The sequence below is a fragment of the Ambystoma mexicanum genome, chromosome 3p (assembly GCF_040938575.1).
Source record: "Ambystoma mexicanum isolate Mex_15411 chromosome 3p, UKY_AmexF1_1, whole genome shotgun sequence".
Taxonomy (NCBI): domain Eukaryota; kingdom Metazoa; phylum Chordata; class Amphibia; order Caudata; family Ambystomatidae; genus Ambystoma; species Ambystoma mexicanum.
The window spans coordinates 689,650,397-689,671,152 of NC_090925.1; the positions used below are offsets into that span (position 1 = coordinate 689,650,397).

Sequence of the window (20,756 nt, forward strand, 5' to 3'; positions counted from 1 at the left end):
ACTATTACCGTAGGCAACCCCTGCAGAGCGGACCACTTTCAGAGGGAGAAGTATGTGATTTAAGGGAGACAGGAAGTCTGCTCTCATCACAAACTTCAAGGGAGACCTGCGCTTTGATCAAGAGTCACAGAGGGTTCAGTTAACCAGAGAGACACTTTGATCTACAACAGACAGGAAGATGGGTGGGACTTAAGAGTCTATGTTGTCACCCCTTACCTTTTCTGCTGCAGAGCACTCTGGTCCTAACCTCACGCATAACAGAAGAATGTTGGTGGGGACCCAGGATTGGTTCATTAAGGTAGACCTAGCCTGCACCAATCACTGGGACCCATTTGGCTTTAAAAGAGGGCTCACTTTGCAGCTCATCCGACGACTTCGAAAGGAGTAAGAAGGACTCATTTGAACCCTGTTTGAAGGTACAGTCTGCCTTACATCTTCTGCCAGTGAAGGAAGGCCAGGATTTCCAAGAGGGAAGCAGTATCCCTCCCCTAAACATCTACCAGGGAACAGAGGGAGATAACAGACTCAGAGGACCCGCCCACCAGCTCCAGAACCAGTAGCCAGCCAACCCACAGAGTGCACTGCTAGGTTCTGCCAGCAAGTTTCATAGGTGGTACGTGCCAGAGAGTCTATGAACAAAGGACAAGGCCATTGCCTGCAAACACTCTCCTCAGCTTTGGGGCCTTCGCCTTGAAAGGATGCCACAAGCCCTGCGAAGAAGCGAGGAGGAGTACCACACAAGCATCAACCAGCGTCCAGGTGTTAAGGACATTTTCGAGGCAGTTGAACCCTTGAACTGCGACCAGCTGCGCCACTCACGTTTTCATGCTGCAGTCACTAAAGACGTCCAAGACACCTTGACCAGCGTACCAGATCTGCCAACCAGGATAGATACGATTCTTGACCCAGAGCTGCTGTGTAGGCAAGCCTGCAGCCATCCATCCAGCCTTGCTTGCTGAACTGCCTGCCGCCAGATACCCGCAGCTGTCCACCATCTTAAACTCTGTTGCAAGAGCTGCAGAGCGTCCTGGAACTGACTTGAAGCTGTCGAGCGTCAAAAACATCTCAAGCAGCAGGTACATTGTGGTTCTGTCCCCCTGATCCTTCTCCGAAGGCCTCCAGTGACATTTACGACCCCTTGCTCCCTTGTTGCTGAAACCAAACAACAGTTAAAACTAATTGCTTTACCGACCACCCTGTTGTCAGTATCCAGAGTGCTTCCCTTTCCTTCATGAAACTCTCTGTCCTCTGTGTTCATTCATGGTGTGGGTTGTATTTTGTAGTGTGCTAGAACTGTCGGTTGTAATAATAATAAAGTAGATGTTTTTATACAAACTTGACTGCACAGTCCCTTTTATCATTGGGTAATAATTGTATTTTTGTTGTGTTGCAACTAACCAACGATCCACGACCTTGCGGAGATAAGCCTGCCGTTCCATCCCCGTTACCAAAATTGGACAAGGAGGTTTATAATTGACTTGTGTTCCAATCCGTTCAGATCCCTTCTGGTGTACTAGAGGTGTGGGGTTGATGATGGTTTAGAAACCAATATTCATCCCATGACCACTGGTGCCCTGGAAGTTGATTTGTCGCACAGGGTTTAGAAAGTGATCCCCTTTGACTATTCTGACGTCCTCTATTTTGGACCTTATTAACAACTATGGAAAAGCTCAGAGAGTCGACAGCAGTGGGCAAAACTGACTACCTGAGAGCATACATTTTGTGCTAACACACCGCTGGCTACAAGAAAACAGCATCCATAAAGCAAGTACTGCCCCCCAAGTACAACAAGGATTAAAAAAGGAAGCCTCCTCAGCTCCTCCTAGACCAGGACGGAATGCTTTTAAGATAAAAGTTGTCGACACGTGCTTCGCGTTACACAGAGCTCTGTGTTGGTGATAGGGGCTGGATATCAGCTGTTTGATGAGCAGACAGCAGACGTATAATCTCCTCAAGAAAGAGCTATCTCAGTCACAGAACTCTGCGACACAGATAAGGATCACCTTCACGTGTCATGACTCTGGCAGCCTTCACAAAGCGCTCTGTGTAAGCGCGAAACATGTAATGGCACCGTACATCCGAAAAGCGTTATACCTCAATTAACAGGTAGTACACCAGCAACTCTGTGCTTATCATTTAGGACAATCAACAAAACGCTATTTGCAAAACGTTTCCAAGGGTCAGTGTGCTAAAAGGTGGTATTCTCATACCTTATTTACCCTACAGAAAATACCCCAGTACAGCACACTGCCTCCTGGAACAGTACACCAAGCTTCTGACTAGCGTGGAAAATACTTATCAACTCATTTTGGAAGTTGTTGGAGCTAATGTGTTTTTTTTACACATTGAACTGAAATTGTCCTGATTAAAATGCAACTGTAGTCAACTGGGACTTTGGCATTTGTTGGAGAGGGTTGGTGTAGGATGTCAGGTATGGCTCTTGTGTCATGGTGTGGTGGAGGGCAGGGAGGAAGGATGCCAATTCCGAGTTTGTGTCATGTTCTATTACTGGGCTTTGGACCAAGCAGTCCACTTGTGAGGAATTCAACCATTCGCCCGGTGGGTGTGCACTCACCTGGGCTTTTTTGAAATTGTAAATGAAATTGAATGATGGTAGATCAACCTCTGGAAAATGTGTGGGGCTAATCTGGACACATTTCCCTATGCTCACCGCACGACATACACATAGAATGGTGTACTCTGGGTGGACACAGGCTACAAGTGCAGTCCCCCCTGTCATATTTAGTTGGAATCTGCAGGTGGAGTACATGATGTATCTCAGAATTGGGAGAGCCAAAACCTTCCTCCTGCTTTGGACAGCCTAATTAACAAGCAAATGCTCCATGGATCTGCCCTGTCCGTTTGTTCACCCTCTGCAGGTGGTGGCAGCATTTAACATAATTAACATACTAATAGAGTATACTTCAAACAGGGCCACATGGAGACTTACTGCACAGGTTTAACAAAAGACAGGAAAACCCCAACAAACGTTGATATGCACTGTGTCAAACTGAAGCCTGCTCCTACCTCTCAGTATCAAGGGCAGTGACCTGTCATATCTGGGGCAGCTGCTTACAGTAGTCTTCCCTGCAGGGGGACCCATTCAGAAGGTTTGAGTATGTGGTTTGGCAGATACCAAAAGTCTGGTCCCACTGCAGCTCCAAGGGAGACCTACCACTTTAATCAGGAACCACAGATAGCTCAATCAACCAGAGAGACCCTTTGATCCACAACAGACAGGAAGATGGGTGGGACTTAGTGTTACATGTTTTCACCCCTTCACCTTTTCTATTGCAAAGCACTATGGTTATGACCTCACGCAGATAGAAGATTGTTGGTGGGGACCCAGGATTGGTTCATTAAGGTAGGCTTAGCCTACACCAATCACTGGGGCCCATTTGGCTTTAAAAGAGGGTTGAGTCCCTCTTTTGGGTAGGTCATCTGAAGACTTTGCAAGGAGTAACAAGAAGAACTCATTTGGACCATGGCTGAAGGTACAGTCTGCCTTACAGCTTCTGCCAGTGAAGGAAGGGCAGGATTTCTAAAGAGGGAAGCAAGATCCCTCCCCGAAACATCTCCCAGGGAACAGAGGAAGATACTGAATCCAGAGGACCCTCCAGCAGCTTCAGAACCGGTACCCAGCCAGCACACAGCGTGCCTTGCTAGGCTCTGCAAGCAAGCTTCCTAGATGGGAAGTGCCAGAGAGTCTCTGAACCAAACCAAGGACAAGGCAGTTACCTGCAACACTCTCCTCAGCTTTGGGCCGTCCATCTTAAAGGATGATACAAGCCCATTGAAGAAGCTAGGAGGAGTGCATCGACAAGCATCCACCGATGTCCTCCACAAAGTACATTTTCGAGCCAGTCAAGCCCCTCAAGCTGCAACCGACATCCCAGTTCACAGTTGTCACGCCGCAGTCGCTAACGTCGTCCGAGACGCATCGACTAGTGCTTCAGACCCTCCAACCAGTACTGAGACGATTCCTGACCCTAAGCCACTGTGTGGGCCAGCCTGCAGCCGTCCGTCGAGACTCGCTCAATGAACTGCTTGCTGCCTGATACCCGCAGCTGTCTCCCGTCTTGAACTCTGTTGCAAAAGCTGCAAAGCGCCCTGAAACCGACTCTACACCATCGAGCATCAAGAACTTATACGAGCAGAAGGTACATTGTGGTTCTGTCCCCCTGGTATTTCTCTGAAGGCCCTTTGTGACATTTTATGACCCATTCCTCCCTTTGTGCTGAAACCAAGTATCTTTGAACTATTGTGATTAATTACTTTACCGACTACCCTCCAGTCAGTATGCGGAGTGCATCGCTTTTCCTTCTCGAAACTGTCTGTCCTCTGCAACCTTTACAGGGTGGGTTGTATTTTGAAGTGTGCTAGAACTGTTGAATAATAATAAAGTAGATATGTGTATACAACATTGATGGGACAGTCCAATTTATCATTGGGTAATAATTGTATTTTCGATATGCTGTGACTAACCAACGATCCACGACCGTGGGGAGATAAGCCAGCCATTCAGTCCACGTTATCAAAATTGGACAAGGAGGTTTATAGTTTGCTTGTGTTTCCAATCTGTTTGGATCCTTTCTGGTGTACTAGAGGTGTGGGGCTGATTGATGGTTTAGAAACCGATATTCATCCCTGGACCACTTGTGCCACAGACGTTTATTTGTCATACCACTATCATTTGCATAGCCTTGTGGCACCCTGATGGATCTGAAAGAGAAGGAGGGTGTTTCATTTCTGAAGTTCCCAGGTACTGTGTGTGGGTCTGTTTCTATGGGTTTTCTGTTGAGAGCATTGAAGCATTTGTGTCCAGAGGGAGCTGTGGTGCCCAAGATGCTTTCGATGCATGACCAGAACAGTGATTTGTAAGTTGGTTGAAGTGGTGTAGCATTCTGATGTTTGATGTATTTTAGGAACAGTATCCAATTGCGATGTGGGAGTGGCTTAGTTGGAATGCGTATAGTGTGCTATAATCATCTAGCCATAGAGCAGGATTATACCCCTGAGCAGCATAGATTGGCAGGAAATTGGCAAAGGGTGGGGAAGACAATCAGTTGGCATACTCAACTAGAATATATTCTCGCTACATCAACTCTCATGTAGAAAGCGCCCACTGTGATAGTACGCAAATCTGCCCCTTTCACACACTAAGACTCTGTCCTCATCTGATTGACTCACCCCTTGAAAGTTACACTGATTCACTTCCAAATAGTCCCCACTGAGAAATGACTCTGATTTACTTGCTGCTCACTTAGAATTGCTCCTTTTAGCTTAACCCGCAGCTAAAACTCCTCCTTGCCATATTACTAAGTTTACTCGGTTTGTCCCACAAAGTTAGAAATGTGCTCCTGCTGCATTGAATCTCATCTACAAAGCGCCCTCTGTGGCTTAGAATTGTTCCTGTTCTGTTAGACTGATTTTCATCTAGAAATGTTGTATTCTGCCTGAGTTATTACTGTGTCATATTTTGCCTGTCGCACACAGTTAGAAATTGATCCAGTTGGCCTGATTCACATCTAGAACGTGCCTCTTCAGATATTACTGTATTGTATTCTGCTTGTCCCACACACTTAGAGATTTACTCTTGCTACATCGATTCTCATCTAGAAGGTGGCCTCTATGTCTTAGAAATTGTTCCTAGTAGCCTGTTTCGCATCTGGAGGGTGCCTCCTTAGTACTATAATCTATTTGCTTGCGCTGCTCACTTGGAATTGCCCCTGTTGGCCAAATCCGCAACTAGAAAGTGCCCACTGTGATATTTTTGTGATTTAGTTGCCTCTGTCGCTCACTTAGTAGAACTCCTGATTTATTTGTACCACACACCTAGAGATTTGCCCTTGCTGCATTGATTCGCATCTAGAAAGTACCCTCTGTGACTTAGAAATTGATCCTGGTAGCTTGATTCACATCTAGAGGGCGGCCCCTTAAGAAGTGCTGTAATCTATTTACTTGCGCTGCTCACTAAGAATCGCTCCTGTTAGCTTAATCCGCACCTAGAAAGTACCCACTATGATTGATGCACTTCTGGAAAGTGCACACTGTGATAGTTCTGTGATTTGGTTGCCTCTGCCGCTCCCTTATAACTCCCTATCACTACCCTCTGGCCCTCTCCCACTCCCAGCGTCCATAATCTAGACGCAGACTTTACATCTTGGGCCTATACATCTGCTGTTACTGGTAGGTTCATCAACCTCTGGATTCTGCACTGACCTCCCCCAGGATGGAGATCCCAACTCTTGATATACCCCCTCTCTGACCTGTCCCGATCCCTAGCCTCCACACACAATGCCCACCCCCATGCCTCCCCCCTCACGGCGCATGGCCCACGCTCTTGCACCCAACTTCACGATCCCCCTCTATTCCCCACCTGATCGCAAACCATGTTCACTCCCCCGTACAACAATATTCCCTGACGCCGCCTGCTCTCTCTCCTACCATCATCCCTCATCCAACTCTAAGATCAGAGGAGCACTCTGGTGCACCAAACAACTGCCCCCTCAAGCACCTAACCCTCTCTCCCCATCCCACCCTAACACACCGACTCCTACTCTCCCTCTGACACCTACTGAGAACACCCTAATACCCCCCACCCATGCACCACGCCCTCTATCGAAATCCCAAGCCAGGGGAGCCCTCTGGCATTCCAAACAGCGCAAACCCACTTCCACTTCCATTACATCCTTGCGCCCTCTGAGGAACTCCCCTCCCTCTCTACCAACCTCCCATGCCACCCACTCCCTCCCCCTAAGCCCACTGGGGTACACACCACCCCCTCAACCAACCTCCTATACCACCTCCTCCAACCCCCATAACCCCTACTCAACCCCTGCCAACAAACCACCCCCTTCATATCCCTTCCCCTCTCTGAAGGTAGCCCGTCTCACCCTTGCTACAACAGTAGCCTCATCTCCCTCCTCCTCTGACCCCCCAACCCTCTCTCACCACCCTATGACACCAAAACCCATGAAATGCAGAAAACGTGACTGGTCCTCCCCCTCAACCCTCTACCCCTCACCACTTCTGCCTCAACCCACCCTCCCAGCCTCTCCCTCCCCTACCCCCCTGCACTCCCCTCTCCCCTTCCTCAGTTTCCACCTCCTTTCTCTTGACTTCTCACCCTCTACACCTAAACCCCCTTCGCCCCCAGACTCATTCCAAAATCTGCCCACCTAAACACCCTCACACCATCCGACCCATTTACCCCCCAATCCACCTTGACCCACCCCTCGTCTCTCACATTCTTACCTCCGCCCACCTACTCTTCTCACCCCCCATCAACGTAACCCTCTCAGCAGACACTCAGGCACCACAGGCACCCAGCCCCTCCTGTACCCCTCCTCAACCTGTCTCAACAACCCTGAATGTTCCTACCACACCCACCACCCCACCGTGCAGCCATCTCCCTCAAGCTCCCACTCTGATGAGCACCACAAAACCCACATCCCCTCACAAAGTCACTTACATCCTCTTTAACGCCCGCTCGGTCACAAGAAACAGACAAAGCATTTTTGACCTCCTATCCTCTGACAAGCCAGACCTCATTTTTATCACCGAAACCTGGTTCTTCGATGACTTTGCCCCTGTAGCACACAAAGCCTTCCCCCTGGCTACTAGCTCATCGCCCAACACAGACCCTCCAGAGGTGGCAGAGTGGCAGTTCTCTACAATCGTCACTCCGCCATCTCACTCGTCGAATCCCAGACATGCACTGCCTCCTGTGAATCCCTCCTAGTAAAACTATCTCTACCACAGACCTTCACCCACAGCTTCCTCCTCATCTACAGACCCCCTGGACACGACAGACATTTTGCCAACAACCTTTGTGATTCAATATCTACCATTCAAGTAAATCACCCATCTCTTTCACTCCTAGGAGATTTTAATATCTGGTTTGATATCCCCATGACTCATCCGTTGGTCGACAGTCTTGATGCTCTCAACCTCTCCCATCATACGACTGGTCCAACCCACTCAGGTGGGCACACCCTTGATGCAATTTTCAGCTCCCATGACCTAGTTTACTTATCCCATCCCAAACCACTCACCTGGACTGACCATTATGCCATCCCTTTCTCTATCCATACCCCTTCCCCTCCTCCTACGGCTCCCCGCCCCCCCACAGGATCTCAAATGCTGGAACAAAGTCAAGATCCTTCCCGACCTAGCCAAAGCCCTGCTTCTTCTCCCCCCTGCAACGCTCCCCCCTGATAGAGCCTTAACCATCGACTCCTTCGACATCTGGCTTAATGACTCACTGATTCCTCTCATCCCCACGCACCCCGCTTCCTCTCGCAATGGACCATTCTCCAAATGGTTCATGCCCCTCCTGAGGAATGCCAAAAAACAAAATAACTCTCTTGAATGCAAATGGCGAGCATCTAAAACCGATCTCAGCAGATCCATGTTCGCCCTACACCACCGCAACTACAAAGCTGAAATCCGAAAGGCTAAAAAAGCCTACTACAATAAACAAATTCTCAACTGTGGCAACCACAGCAAAGAACTCCACATGAACATATCAGAATTCGTCAAACCCTCTTGTTCCTCTACCCAATCCACCCCCACACAATCACTCTGTGACTCCCTCTCCCTACACTTCTACAACACCGCTCTTGACAGGACGACTTCCATTAACACCAAATTGTCCTTCCTCCCCTTACCCCCATTGCTGACCCCTCCTGATTCCATTGCCCCAACGCCCAATTTTCCTACCTTCGACTCCTTCAAGCCCATCTCCAGAGACGAGTTCCTTGACCTACTATCAGCCAGCAAACCCTCTGGGTCGCCCCTTGACCCCTGCCCAGCCTCTGTCCTGAAATAAATATTCTCATCTACCTGCGCAGGTGAACATGCAAGAACTATTCTAAATGAATCCCTCACCTCTGGCATCTTCCCTGATGCCTTCAAAATAGCTCATGTCAAACCACTTCTGAAAAAGGCATCCCTTGACCCGCTTGACCCCAAAAATTACAGACTGATTTCAAACACCAGATTTTTCATGAAACTCATTGATCGGACTGCATATTCCCAGCTCGACTGCTTTGTAGAATTCAACTGCCTCCTCGACCCCGCTCAATCAGGCTTCAGACCACGACATGGGACCGAAACCACTCTGATATCAATCTGGAATGATCTCAAGGTCACTGCATACTCTGAAGGCTGCGCAGCATTGATTCTCCTCGATCTCTCCACATCCTTTGACACGGTTAACCACTCAATCCTCCTTGACCGCCTTCACTCCCTAGGAATCCACGGCACTGCTCTCAAATAGATCTCCTCCTTCCTCAGCAACAGGAAACAAATAACCCTCCTCTCCCCTTATGTCTCATCTGCTCGCTCGGTGAACACTGGAGTACCCCAAGGCGCATGCCTATCTGCTCTCCTGTTCAACTTCTATATGAACACTCTACCAGGTATCATCCACATGCACAACATCTCCTGTTACAACTACGCTGACGATACCCAAATTATCCTAAGAATTCCCAAGTCAGGCACCAGCCCCGTTCCCGACCTTGAAGCCTGTCTCCGAGATATTGATCGACAGATGACAATAACCCAGCCTTTTGAACCCAGCTAAAACTGAAATCATGGTGCGCAGCAATGCTGCCCTTCTACCACATCTGCTCTGATGGGCCCATCCCTCGGCCCCCCTCCACCCTCTCCGATACAGTGAAAAACCTAGGCTGCACTATGGACTCAGGCCTGACCCTCTCCAGTCAGATCAACAACGTGTCAAAATGCTGTCACTACCACCTCAAACTTCTCAAACACATTTTTCCCTACCTCTCCTACCCGAACAGACTTACCATAGTTATGTCTATTGTGAGGCCGAGACTGGACTATGCCAACTCCCTATACCTAGGAGCCCCGGCATACCAATGCAACAAACTCCAACAAGCCCAAAACACTGCTGCAAAACTGCTCCTTAAACCTGGGTCAAAGAGACCATAGCTTACCAGCTCTCTGACCCCTCCACTGGCTCCCAGTCGGACGAAGGGCCACCTTCAAGACTCTATGCATCACTCACTGAGCAGTGCACAAGACCGGCTCATTGTATCTACAAGAAAAGATAAAACCATACCTCCCATCCACACCCTAAAATCAAGCACTGCCCTCCTTCTAATGATTCCAACCTCTAACTCTGTCAGGATCGGAGGATCCACCTTCTCAACCTTGGCCCCAACTCTGTGGAACGCGCTTCCCTCTCATATTCGACACACCCAAGACTAAATGACGTCCGCAAAGCTCTAAAAACGTGTCTCTTTCCGTTATACCAACCATGACTATCTGAAGCGATTGAACCCTAGCAACCCGATGACCAATGCTCAATGAGATCCCGAACAATGTCATCACTGAATACACCTATTAATTCACTAATAAACAACCGCATGCCTGGAATGCAGAATATGGATCTCCTTAGATCATAACTCCACGCAAACACTCTCCTCCCATATCAATATGCTTACTCTCTACTCTACACCATAACACAATTAGAGTGCAGCTACACCCCTCGATCAGTTTGGCCTAGCTGCTCACATACAAACATTACCTCATGGACACCTCATCATTCTAATAAAACGCAGCTATATCCCATAGCAAACCAGCCTAGCTGCACACATAAGCATCCTACAGGCCTAACGCAGCCAGAACCCAGTATTGCTGTCCACCCGCCAGACTGCACAGATTCTACCATTATCAATACCACCACACCTAATGCTAGGATGCAGCTACCATCAGGCAATTACATCTGCTGCACATATAACTGGTGCATCCAAGCACCCCACGACACCCTACTCTCTCAACTGACCTGGACTACGGTCCCCGAAAGCGTTCAACCTACCAGCGCTTTGAGGTTATACCAATGATATATAGAGTGCTATATAAATGACAAATAACATAACATAACATAACAGCTTAGTGAAGGAGGTCCCCATGAAATCTACACAAGGGACCATGGTTGCAAGATGTTATCCTGGAATGATGCTGGCTTGTGTAGATTAATGGAGATCCTGAGTTGGTGTGAGTATATAAGAGAGTGACAGTTAGTCCTCTTACAGACAACCTGGGCTGTTAGCCCTGTTTGGTTTCAGGGCTATAAATCTTTCTTTGTTTCAGCTATCCAGCCAGTGGGCAAAACCTTCTCTTCCGACCAAGAAGTAAATTGGTAAAAGCCCGAAAGGGAGCTTTTTATCTGGCAGCCCCTAAACTCTGCAATAGGCTGGCAACAGTCTTAAGATTCCAGAACTCACTGACAGGCAATAAGAAGGTGCTGAAAACCTACCGCTTTGCTTAATCGCCTTCATCTGCCCTCATCTTTGCCAGCGATTTTTTTTATACTATGTTTAAATGATAACTGTTATATGTTTTTAATCTGTTTGTTACTGTGTAGCACCTTCATGCCTGAGGGTCCACAGTGCGCTATATACATTTTAGTAAAGTAAAAGTATCAAGGGGCCAAGGGGTAGACCCAATGGAGGCCTTGTGATATGGCCGTATTCGACCCTTGGGTGAAGGTGGTAGAATATCTGTGTATATCCGCTGACCTACTGCTCTTGGTTTTTAAAATGGCAGGGGGTGAAAAACTGATGATATTTAATATATATAATAGACCCTCTGGAAACCAAAGCATGTCAACAATCAACATGCTACATGATATTGCCTCCCTAGATCTAGATAAGAGGCAAAAATAGCCTTCTTATAGTAGCAGGCGACTTAAACATGCAACATGCAAATAGGACCATTGAAAGATTTTGCAAACCTTTGGGAAGACCAGGAAATCACTTGGGGCATCCCAGTGGTGAACTCTGTATCCCCAAGAGAACACACCCGCTGGCCCGGGAAGTAGTGAGAACACTTAATAAGCCCAATTTGAGAGCATGTAATGGCTGCTTTCCAAAGGACCAACCAGCAAAGAAGTAATTTGTGGTGCCAGCAGGCGCATCACTGATAGACTATATGTTAGTCTCCGGTGATCAATGAGATAAAGTTGCAGATTTTTTAATTTGTGATAGACTGGAAAGTGACCATCACCCCCTGTCTATCACTGTCAGAGTTAACCCAGTTATGGGATCTGGCCCACAAAGTGTTATATCACAGCATATTATGCTAACAGGTCATGCATAGAAAAAGGTGAAATAGGCAAAGGTCATTAAACAAGGGCACAAACCAGTTATATACAAATTGATTTTGAGCGAGCTAACGGCTATCAGTGGTGCTGAGTGCTCACCGTCAATTGTGCTGCTTGCCTTTGATAAACTGAAGTCTAATCTTGCTCCACTGGTCTCTGCCCCAACAGCCCAAATTAGAAGAAGGGCCCTTGATACCACAAGTTGGTATGATAGAGAATGTCATGCAGCCAAAAAGGAATGGATAACCTGTGTTAAAACCAAATTAGGGGCATGCAAAACTGAACTGCGGGCATTGAGAGAAAGATATAAGGAACAAATTAAAGTGTAGAAGAGCAGCCAAGTGCCCCTGCAGGAAGTCCCGCCCCCTTCACACATATATGCTGGAAGCCAGAAATCGTGCCATGCTTGATAACAGAATTTGTGACTATTCCGCAGAGAATCTTTGAGAAAAAGTATCCACTAAGAAACCCCCATCACATGTATCCCCGAAGACATGGCAATCTCATGGAGGAGGTCCCCAAAGGAATATGAAAAATTAAAGAAAGAGAAGTTGGTGATGTCACAAGAGTAGAGCATGACGCACTGAGAAGACTGGCTGAAGAAGAGAATGTATGGACCTTATAGAATCTAATGACGAAGTAAAGAGTCGAGTAAACTTTCATATGCGAAATGAAGATTGCATGTGTGAAGAGCACTGCAGAAAATGCAAGCTGTTCAATAACTGTACAGATTCAGTAATGCAAGTAGATTAAGTGATCATAGAAGCTAGCTATACATAGTGAATAGACTGGAGGCGGAGCCGCCATTATATAGAAGCTGGACATCCGTGTCACAACTTTAGTAAGCTCCAACCCGTGGAGAAGGGCTGAAGGCTTTGTCGCAGCAAAGGAGCAGCTGGGATCGTGGAAGAACTGAGAAGGGCTGTTGGGCCTGGTAACATGAACTGGGGCAGCCAAGAACTGGTTATCTGTTCTTGAAGGGAGTAAACATGATAAGCTGAATCATCCCTTGTTAAGGTGCAAAGAAAGAACACCATGAGTGTCAAGTTTTATTCATTTAAGACAATTAAATGCTGCGAAATGGCGAGAATTACAGTCTCCTGTCATGTGAGCTATAGATGGAAAGAGAAGTTGGGCATGCGGCTCCAGAACTAAGATAGCACGTGCTCACACTCCTGTATATTCTCAGAAGCAAGGATACTTTGCAAGGTGATGTTCAAAGACAATCTTCATGGCAAAAGGCATGGGTGATGAGAGATGATGGGCTAATTGGGTGGGGCGGGTCATGTCCACTTCCTGGCACCTGGGGTAAAGCTTACGTGCTGCTAGCGAGCCGAATGTTCCAGAAGGGCACAAGCCTGCCAACCAATTGTAGAGGGCCATACAACAAAGGGGCTTACAGTTTGAAAGCCAATGATGTACTGTGTATCTAGTAAGCGTCAAAGATGACATGCACTAGGGGTGGGCATGAGTTGTCCACTTGACTGTAGAGACCAAATCACAACCCGATCCCTTATAGAAAGTATACTAAGATGATCCTTTTTAGCATATCACAACCCACCATAGGTTTTGCTTATTTTCGATGTAGGATGACATCACGTATGACGAATTTTCACTATATAGGTATGATTTGTTATGAAATGCTTCGAGAGAATGCTGTGCGACGTACGTTGATGTCCGTTGTAACTCCATGTTTTAGACAATTGATATTAAAACAGTTGAACTTGCCATCTTCCTGAGTTGGTTCCGTTATTTGGTGTAAGAGTTACTCTGCTTTCCATCCACTGCGTGACACACTACCACAATCTAAAGGGCCCTAACGCTCAAAAGAAAAACAGGAGCTCCTAAGTGAAAAATGTCTGGTTATGAATAATGCCCTGGAACAGGGGGACAATACCCTCTTTTGGAGGTTGGTGGTTGGTAAAGAGTTGAATGGAGATCAGGTAATACAATGTGGTATGTTACCTGATGAGTGGGAGTCCCATCTTACTAATCTTTATAAATCCCATCCTGGTGATGAGGTAATTAAGGGTAATGTGGAGTTAGTAGATGTTCGGGATAGCTCTCGCTTAAGCGTGAGCATGACTGAATTCAGGGCAGCGCTGATAGCTATGAAGTATGATAAGGCTGCGGGTCCCGACTTGATTCCAACTGATCTTTATAAGGAGGAGGAAGCAGTGTGGGTCCTGGTCTTTTGCATAGTTGTTTATGCTAGTCTCCTCACGGGCCTAATACCTCCCGCATGGCATCACACAGAGACCATCCTTCTATATAAAAAGGGTCAAGGAGATCTCCTCTCCAATTATCACCCCATCTCATTGATGGATGGGGCTGGGAAAATCTTTACAAAGACTATACTTGGCCACCTAGAGTCTTGGTCCGATTCTAACCATATTCTGAGCACTCACCAGGCAGGATTTAGATCTAACAGTGGCATATAGACAAATGTTTTCTTTTAATTCAAAAATATGTTTCTTTATTTGAGATGAAATTATATGTTGCTTTCTTGGACCGTAAAACAGCATTTGACTCGGTTTCGAGAACTACACTGTGGCAAATACTAGTAGCCCAAAAGCCCCATTGAAAGTAATTTCGATCATCTTCCAATTGTATTCCCAAAATGAAGCAAAAGTTTGGTTTGGGTTGGGGGGAACGGACAAAATCGTTTAATGTATGTAGGGGAGTAAAACAGGGCTGTGTCCTGGCACCGCTGCTCTGTAATATATATGTCCAGGAAATCAATGACGCTTTGGTACAGGACTGCCAGGACTGCCCAAAAATGGGCTCAGTGAAATATCCGGCCCTATTTCATGCCGATGACGCAGCTATAATATCTACAAGTCCATTGGGTCTGAAAAAGGCCCTCTTAACTTTTTTGCACAAATGTACAGATCTGAAACTTGAGTTAAATACAGAAAAGTCTACGTTTATGGTCTTGCGGCCCTGTCTACGTAAGCATTAATTCTGCAGTGAACAGCCGGTTAAGGACTAATTTAATTCATGATGCTCTGGAATTCTCTGGTGATTTTGATTATGTTAGTTGCAGATTGTCCAAAGGTGTTATAGCTTATGTCATTGTAATCAGTCCGACATACGAAAGATCCTTATATGTTCGCTTTAGATTAGGAACGCTGGCGGTTGCAAGCACTACCCCTCTCTGGAACCCCCAAGAGTCTGCCCTGTGTCTGATGTGCAAGGCAGCAACACAAAATGTAACACACTTCATCTTGATTTGTCCAAACACCTCGAAGTTGAGGTCCAGTTACCTGAAACCAATTGAAATTTCGGCTGGGATTCGTCACATGAGAGTGGCATTATCATACCCGAGTAATCCGCAAAGTGTCTGTGTCGTATTTGCCACGTCCCAATATATCCATAGAGAATGGCTCCAAAGGGCGGGCCAGAGTGGTTAATAAATGCATATGGAGATAACCTTGAGGCTGCAAGTCTTGTTCTCCTCATGGTATCCCCTAGTGCATGTGAAACCACAACAAGAGTAAAATCATGTCATAATGTTATGGTGGTTGCATTGCTTTTAGTATTGAATAATGAGCAATGGATAATTAATTATTATATATTTTATGTATTATGTGATGCTTTTATAGTCTTAGGACCGAAACAAAGTTTTACTTGACTTGACTATGTAGTGTGTTTGAATATAGAAGTTGTGAAGGTTAGCATAGAGAGCGGTTAGTGGAGCACCCAGTTAGGGAACTTGGAGTATCTATCCAGTATGGCTGTGGTGACATTTCGATAGCGGTGCGCTTTGAATAAAGTAATAAGAGACGTCCTGAGGTACCCTGGTGTGGGGTTGTGTCACAGGCAATGGGCAGATGCACTGACTGGTCCTGAGTAGCAAAATACGAGTATGTGGGGAAGGTATAACCGAGCAAGTCGCAGAGGGCACCAAAAAGGCAGTTAGTGAAATAGTTCCAGTTGAGTAAAGGCAGCTAGAGAGAGGTAAGATAGGGAAGAGTCCAGATTCACAGTGCAGCACGATTTACAGTGGGACACACAGGAGCAAAATCTCAGTAGGTCACACATTACAGTGGGACAGCAAGGAGCAAAATCACAGTAGGGAATAATCACAGTAAGGTACATACTGCATTGGGATACTTAGGAGAAAATCACAGTAGGGGAAAAAATCACAGTAGGGCACGAATTACATTGGGACAACTAGGAGCAAAATCACAGTTAAGAAAAATCACATTACGGATCAAATGAAATTTAGACAACTAGGAGCAAAATCACAGTAAGGAACGAATTACAGTAGGACACCTAGGAGCAAAATCACAGTAAGGCCTGAATTACAGTGGGACCCATAAGAGCAAAATCTTAGTAGTTCATGAATTACAGGGGGCACCTGGGAGCAAAATCACAGTAGGGAAGAATTGCTGTAGGGCACATACTACATGGGATACTTAGGAGAAAATCCCAGTAGGTAAAATCCCAGTAGGGAACATACTACAGTGGGGGGTGGGGGGGGAATTTCGGTAGGGCACAAATAACTTTAGGTACTTTAGGAGCAAAATCACCTTAACGAATTACATTGGGGCGCTGTCCCTTATCTGGTCCTAGAGCTGTTTGAACCCGGGCCCTGGGGGTGAGAGTGAAGCTCATGGCTGACAAGGCAAATAGATGTCACCCTGTGCCCTTCTCGGCATGGGAATCTACGTGTACGTGGATGGGACGGGGCCACATGAACCATCGGGGGTGCCAATCCAGAGAGTGTGAAGGAGGCAATGAGTAGGTTGGTGGCCGCAAGCAGACAGGAAATGTAACAAAGGAAATGCCCAGGGTTGTGTGCTTTAGCGACGCTTGGTTATTGGTGATGCGAGGGGGGCCTGTAAAGTTATCAATCACTATCTTGGAAAGTGAGGATGGAGCTACTCTTTTCGGACTGGATAATGTGGCAGAGTTGCAGGGAGTCAGGGCAACAGGTTTGGGGTTTTTATAGTAAGGAGGCAGAGCAACACATACAGGTTTTGTGTGGTGGGGAGTCGGGCACGATGCCAGGTATGGATTCGGTTGTGTGGGTGGGGAGGGCGGACACCATGTCTGGGTTTTGGGTTACGGCAGTGTGTTTGTGTACATGTCAAACACTTGAGTATGTAGGAGGCTGTATCATAATATGATATGATAGGTAATTTATACCACGCTTAATACCCAGAGGTTTCTAAGCACGTGCCCGGGGATCGAACCTGTGTTTCTCTGTGTCGTTCTGCTTCCAAGGCGAGCACATTGCCCCTGAGCTATCCTCCCATTAGTCCTGCCGAGTACCGTTCATTCCAATGCTTACCTCCTCTACCGGGTCGCCGATGACGGCTTTGCCTTTTGAGCTGGAACTCAAGACTCCCTGGGCACTGGGGCTACTGGTCCTCAGTGAGACCGGCTCGGTAGTCCCGTTTGTGAACGAGGAGTGGCCACCCAATGACCCATTCATCCTCAGGTCAGGATCTGTAAGAGAAAGAGGAGACGAAGGGTAAGAGAGGTGGCGTTATGAGACACTGAAGGAGAGAGAGGGAGAGGAAAAGGAGAGGACGAGTGGCGGGCAGTGATGGGAGGGAAGTGAATAGAAAATGAGGGTACCAATGGAAGAGGAGAGAGGTGAAATATTGGACAGAAGGGGGAAAGGAGACAAGGAGGGGCTAAGGACAGGGAAATGGAGGATGTCATTAGGGACCAAAAGGGTGCGTGTTTAGGGGTGAGGTGAGAAAGGAAGGCATCGGGGAGAGAGAAGCGATAATAAAATGGAAGCTACAAAGAGACAGAGGAAGAACGAGAAGGGCCACTTATAGAAAGAGGAACTGGGTAGAAGAAGGCTGAGGGGATCTGGAGGGGAAGTGAGGAAAGGTGAGTGAACTTGGAGACAGAGCAAATAAACCAAAGATGCAAAATGGAGGGGGCGAGGAAAGGAGAGTCCTTAGAGCGAGAGGGGAGCGAGCAGTGAAATAACCTGGGCATTTGTCCATAACTATACCAACATTATTGCCTATTCCATTCGTTACCCTTACCTCCCTCTTATGGAAAAAAGGTGCAAGAGGAGAGATATTTTTCTTTTGTTGGCATAAAAGGCTGCAGATTTATTTTTTACACCATTGTTAAACTTCTACATGTTTCATATCACGGGAAACCAAACTTATGAAATAGCTCGGTGCGGCGACCAGTCGACTGCTTCATGTCCAAACCTTGCTTCCCCCTTTCCCAACCAAGACCACTCTAGGCCAAAGCTCCCCCAACCATTCTTGTCTATGCCCTGCCTGCCCTTGCAGGTGATCCTGGGCTGGAGGAGTGGTGTTTTGCCGGGGGAAGCCAAGCCCTCATTGATACCTCCAGCACCCTTGCCGGTAGGCCTCAAGGGAGCGCTGTTCACGAGAAGAGCGAAAACCCTTCCTGCTTTCCCATGGCTCATTAGTAGTCTCTACAGTGTCACTGGTCACTAAAACACCGCCACGCCACAGGAGGGTCCACGCCCGGTGTGGCTCCCCCACCCTCGCTCATAATTCCAGCAGCTTTGTGCACAGGTTCCAAAAAACAGATCCATGCCTGCCAGTGATAAATGCACTCTGTCCCTCTCATAGTACTCAGGGGACTTCAGATTGATCAAGCTGTGCCAGACCTGGGTGAAACCTCTGCCCCAGCAGAATTTTGCCACTGCGCCATTTAACTTTCTCCTCAATTTTTCCACCGCCAAATGACTTTCAGCTCCCCTCCATAATTGTCTCGGTATGATCTCTGACCAGATGATCTCTGTATCTCCCAACTGGGAGGCCAATTCCTCCAGAGTGCTCATTATTTCCCTCATCAATACCCCTCTGCCCATGGTTGTAGGGTCACTTCTACCTAGATGAATGATGAACACGTCGGCCTGTGATGTCTACCCAATAGTTTGTCCATGTGCATCTCATCCCGGGCACCCCATTCCACCAGATCCGATACTCGCCAGCCATCATCCTCTCCCTGTCCGTCGTCCCTCTAGCCTTGGCCCTTGTCACGAAAGAGTGACCCACCACCCAAATGGACTGCCTCTTCCTCTGTGCTGTTGTTATTTGAGAGGAGATGAACGTGGCATGTTAACATTACATCTTGCCCGGCCTTATATTCCTCTTGAAACAGCCAGACTTCCATCCCCCTATTCTCATAACTGCCTCAGGACTCATGCCAATCTCTGTTGCTGATGTAGCCGCCCCAATTCTAAATGAATGGGTTCCAAAAACCCCTTCTGTCACTCCCATGTCTTTCAATGTCACGCCCATCTCGGCTTTGAACTGATACCTGCTCAGAGCCGTCCTGTACCTGCGCAAGAATAATGGTGACCCCGCCACAGCGGGCTGCCTCACCTGTAGGTAAGCGGCTAGCCCGGCTACCAGACATACAGTGCTTTCCTTGATGCTATAGAGTGTGATCACTCTCCCCTTTCCTTTTTGATCCGTCTTAGACCTCCTTAGATGGATGTGCACATTATCCCCTGCCAACTCCACATCTTCAAGCCTCAAAAACCCTGCACCACAACCGTCCCTATTCTCTGGGACCAGCTCGATCACTCTGAAAGCCCAAAAGAAAGCCAGGGTGAATGCTGCTGTGAATAAGACCCTCTCTTCATCGCCCCAGCAGATTTTAGGCAGGATTCCTATTAAACTGTGCAGTTTCAGAATATCTATGGGGAGCCTGGGGCGGGCCTCCTCTCAGCGCCTTTCGCCGAACCTTTCATAGCCATTGTGACATAATGCTCTTTAGTGGGGTTGGGCATCCCCTTAGTTTATGGTAATGCGCAATAGCTGCCAAGTGACAAGCTACCCAGGATCTGATTTTCACGTTCTGTCAGCCCCATCCGACAAAGGCACGCAATGCCGATCCCCTTTGGTGCTCAGTCAAAAGTTGCTCCTTGAAGGTCAAGAATCGCTTCCAACACCCTTTGTAATGCCTTGCTGTGCCTGGCGCCAATGTTGTGTCGATCAGTGAGCTCAAATCCTCCCAATCATGCCCCACCACTGTCCCTTGAATGGGGTCATCCTTTTGCTTGCCTCTGGTCTGCTCCCCCAAAGCCTTTCCCACTGTAAACGAGAGAGTCAACTGCCACATTATTCACCCCTGGTATGTGTTGTGCTCTTATTTCAGAGTTTAACTTGAGCAGCCTTGCTCTCAGCTCCCTTAGCAACCTCAGTACCCTCAAGTTGCTGGACGTTCCCTGATTTATTATTTGCACCACTGCAAGGTTGTCTGACCAAAGATTCACCATTTTATTAGCCAGCGACTCCTCCCATAGCCTCAAAGCAACTACGATAGGGAACAATTCCACCAAAGTAATGTCTTTCGTTATGCCCTCCTCATGCCATGCCCAGGCCAAGCCTACCCACACCACTCCTTCCCTAGAATCGCCCCAAAACCGTGGGCGCCTGAAGTGTCTGTGAAAAGTCTCAATTGTTTGCTACGGGACCATTGCTCTCGCCACAGGAGTACCCCATTGAAATTATCCAGAAAGCCATCCCACATCTTGAGGCCCTCTTTTACCTCCACCCCAATCGCACATGCTGGGATGCATGTGGAAGCCCAACAGTCTTTAGTTCAATGCTCCTGCTGGAATTACCTTGCCGGCAAAATTCAAATTCCCTGCCAG

The 20,756-nt window shown here is 47.4% G+C and overlaps 1 protein-coding gene across 2 annotated transcripts in view; it reads right to left on the reverse strand.

The window, feature by feature from the left end:
* HK3 (hexokinase 3) overlaps positions 1 to 20,756 on the reverse strand; it is a 418,595-nt gene that overhangs the window by 336,547 nt on the left and 61,292 nt on the right. For both annotated transcript variants that reach the window (XM_069651486.1, XM_069651485.1), the window contains one exon: positions 17,439 to 17,596. In XM_069651486.1, the coding sequence (XP_069507587.1) occupies positions 17,439 to 17,582 (144 nt within the window). In that variant the 5' untranslated portion in view covers positions 17,583 to 17,596. The remainder of the gene's footprint in view (positions 1 to 17,438; positions 17,597 to 20,756) is intronic.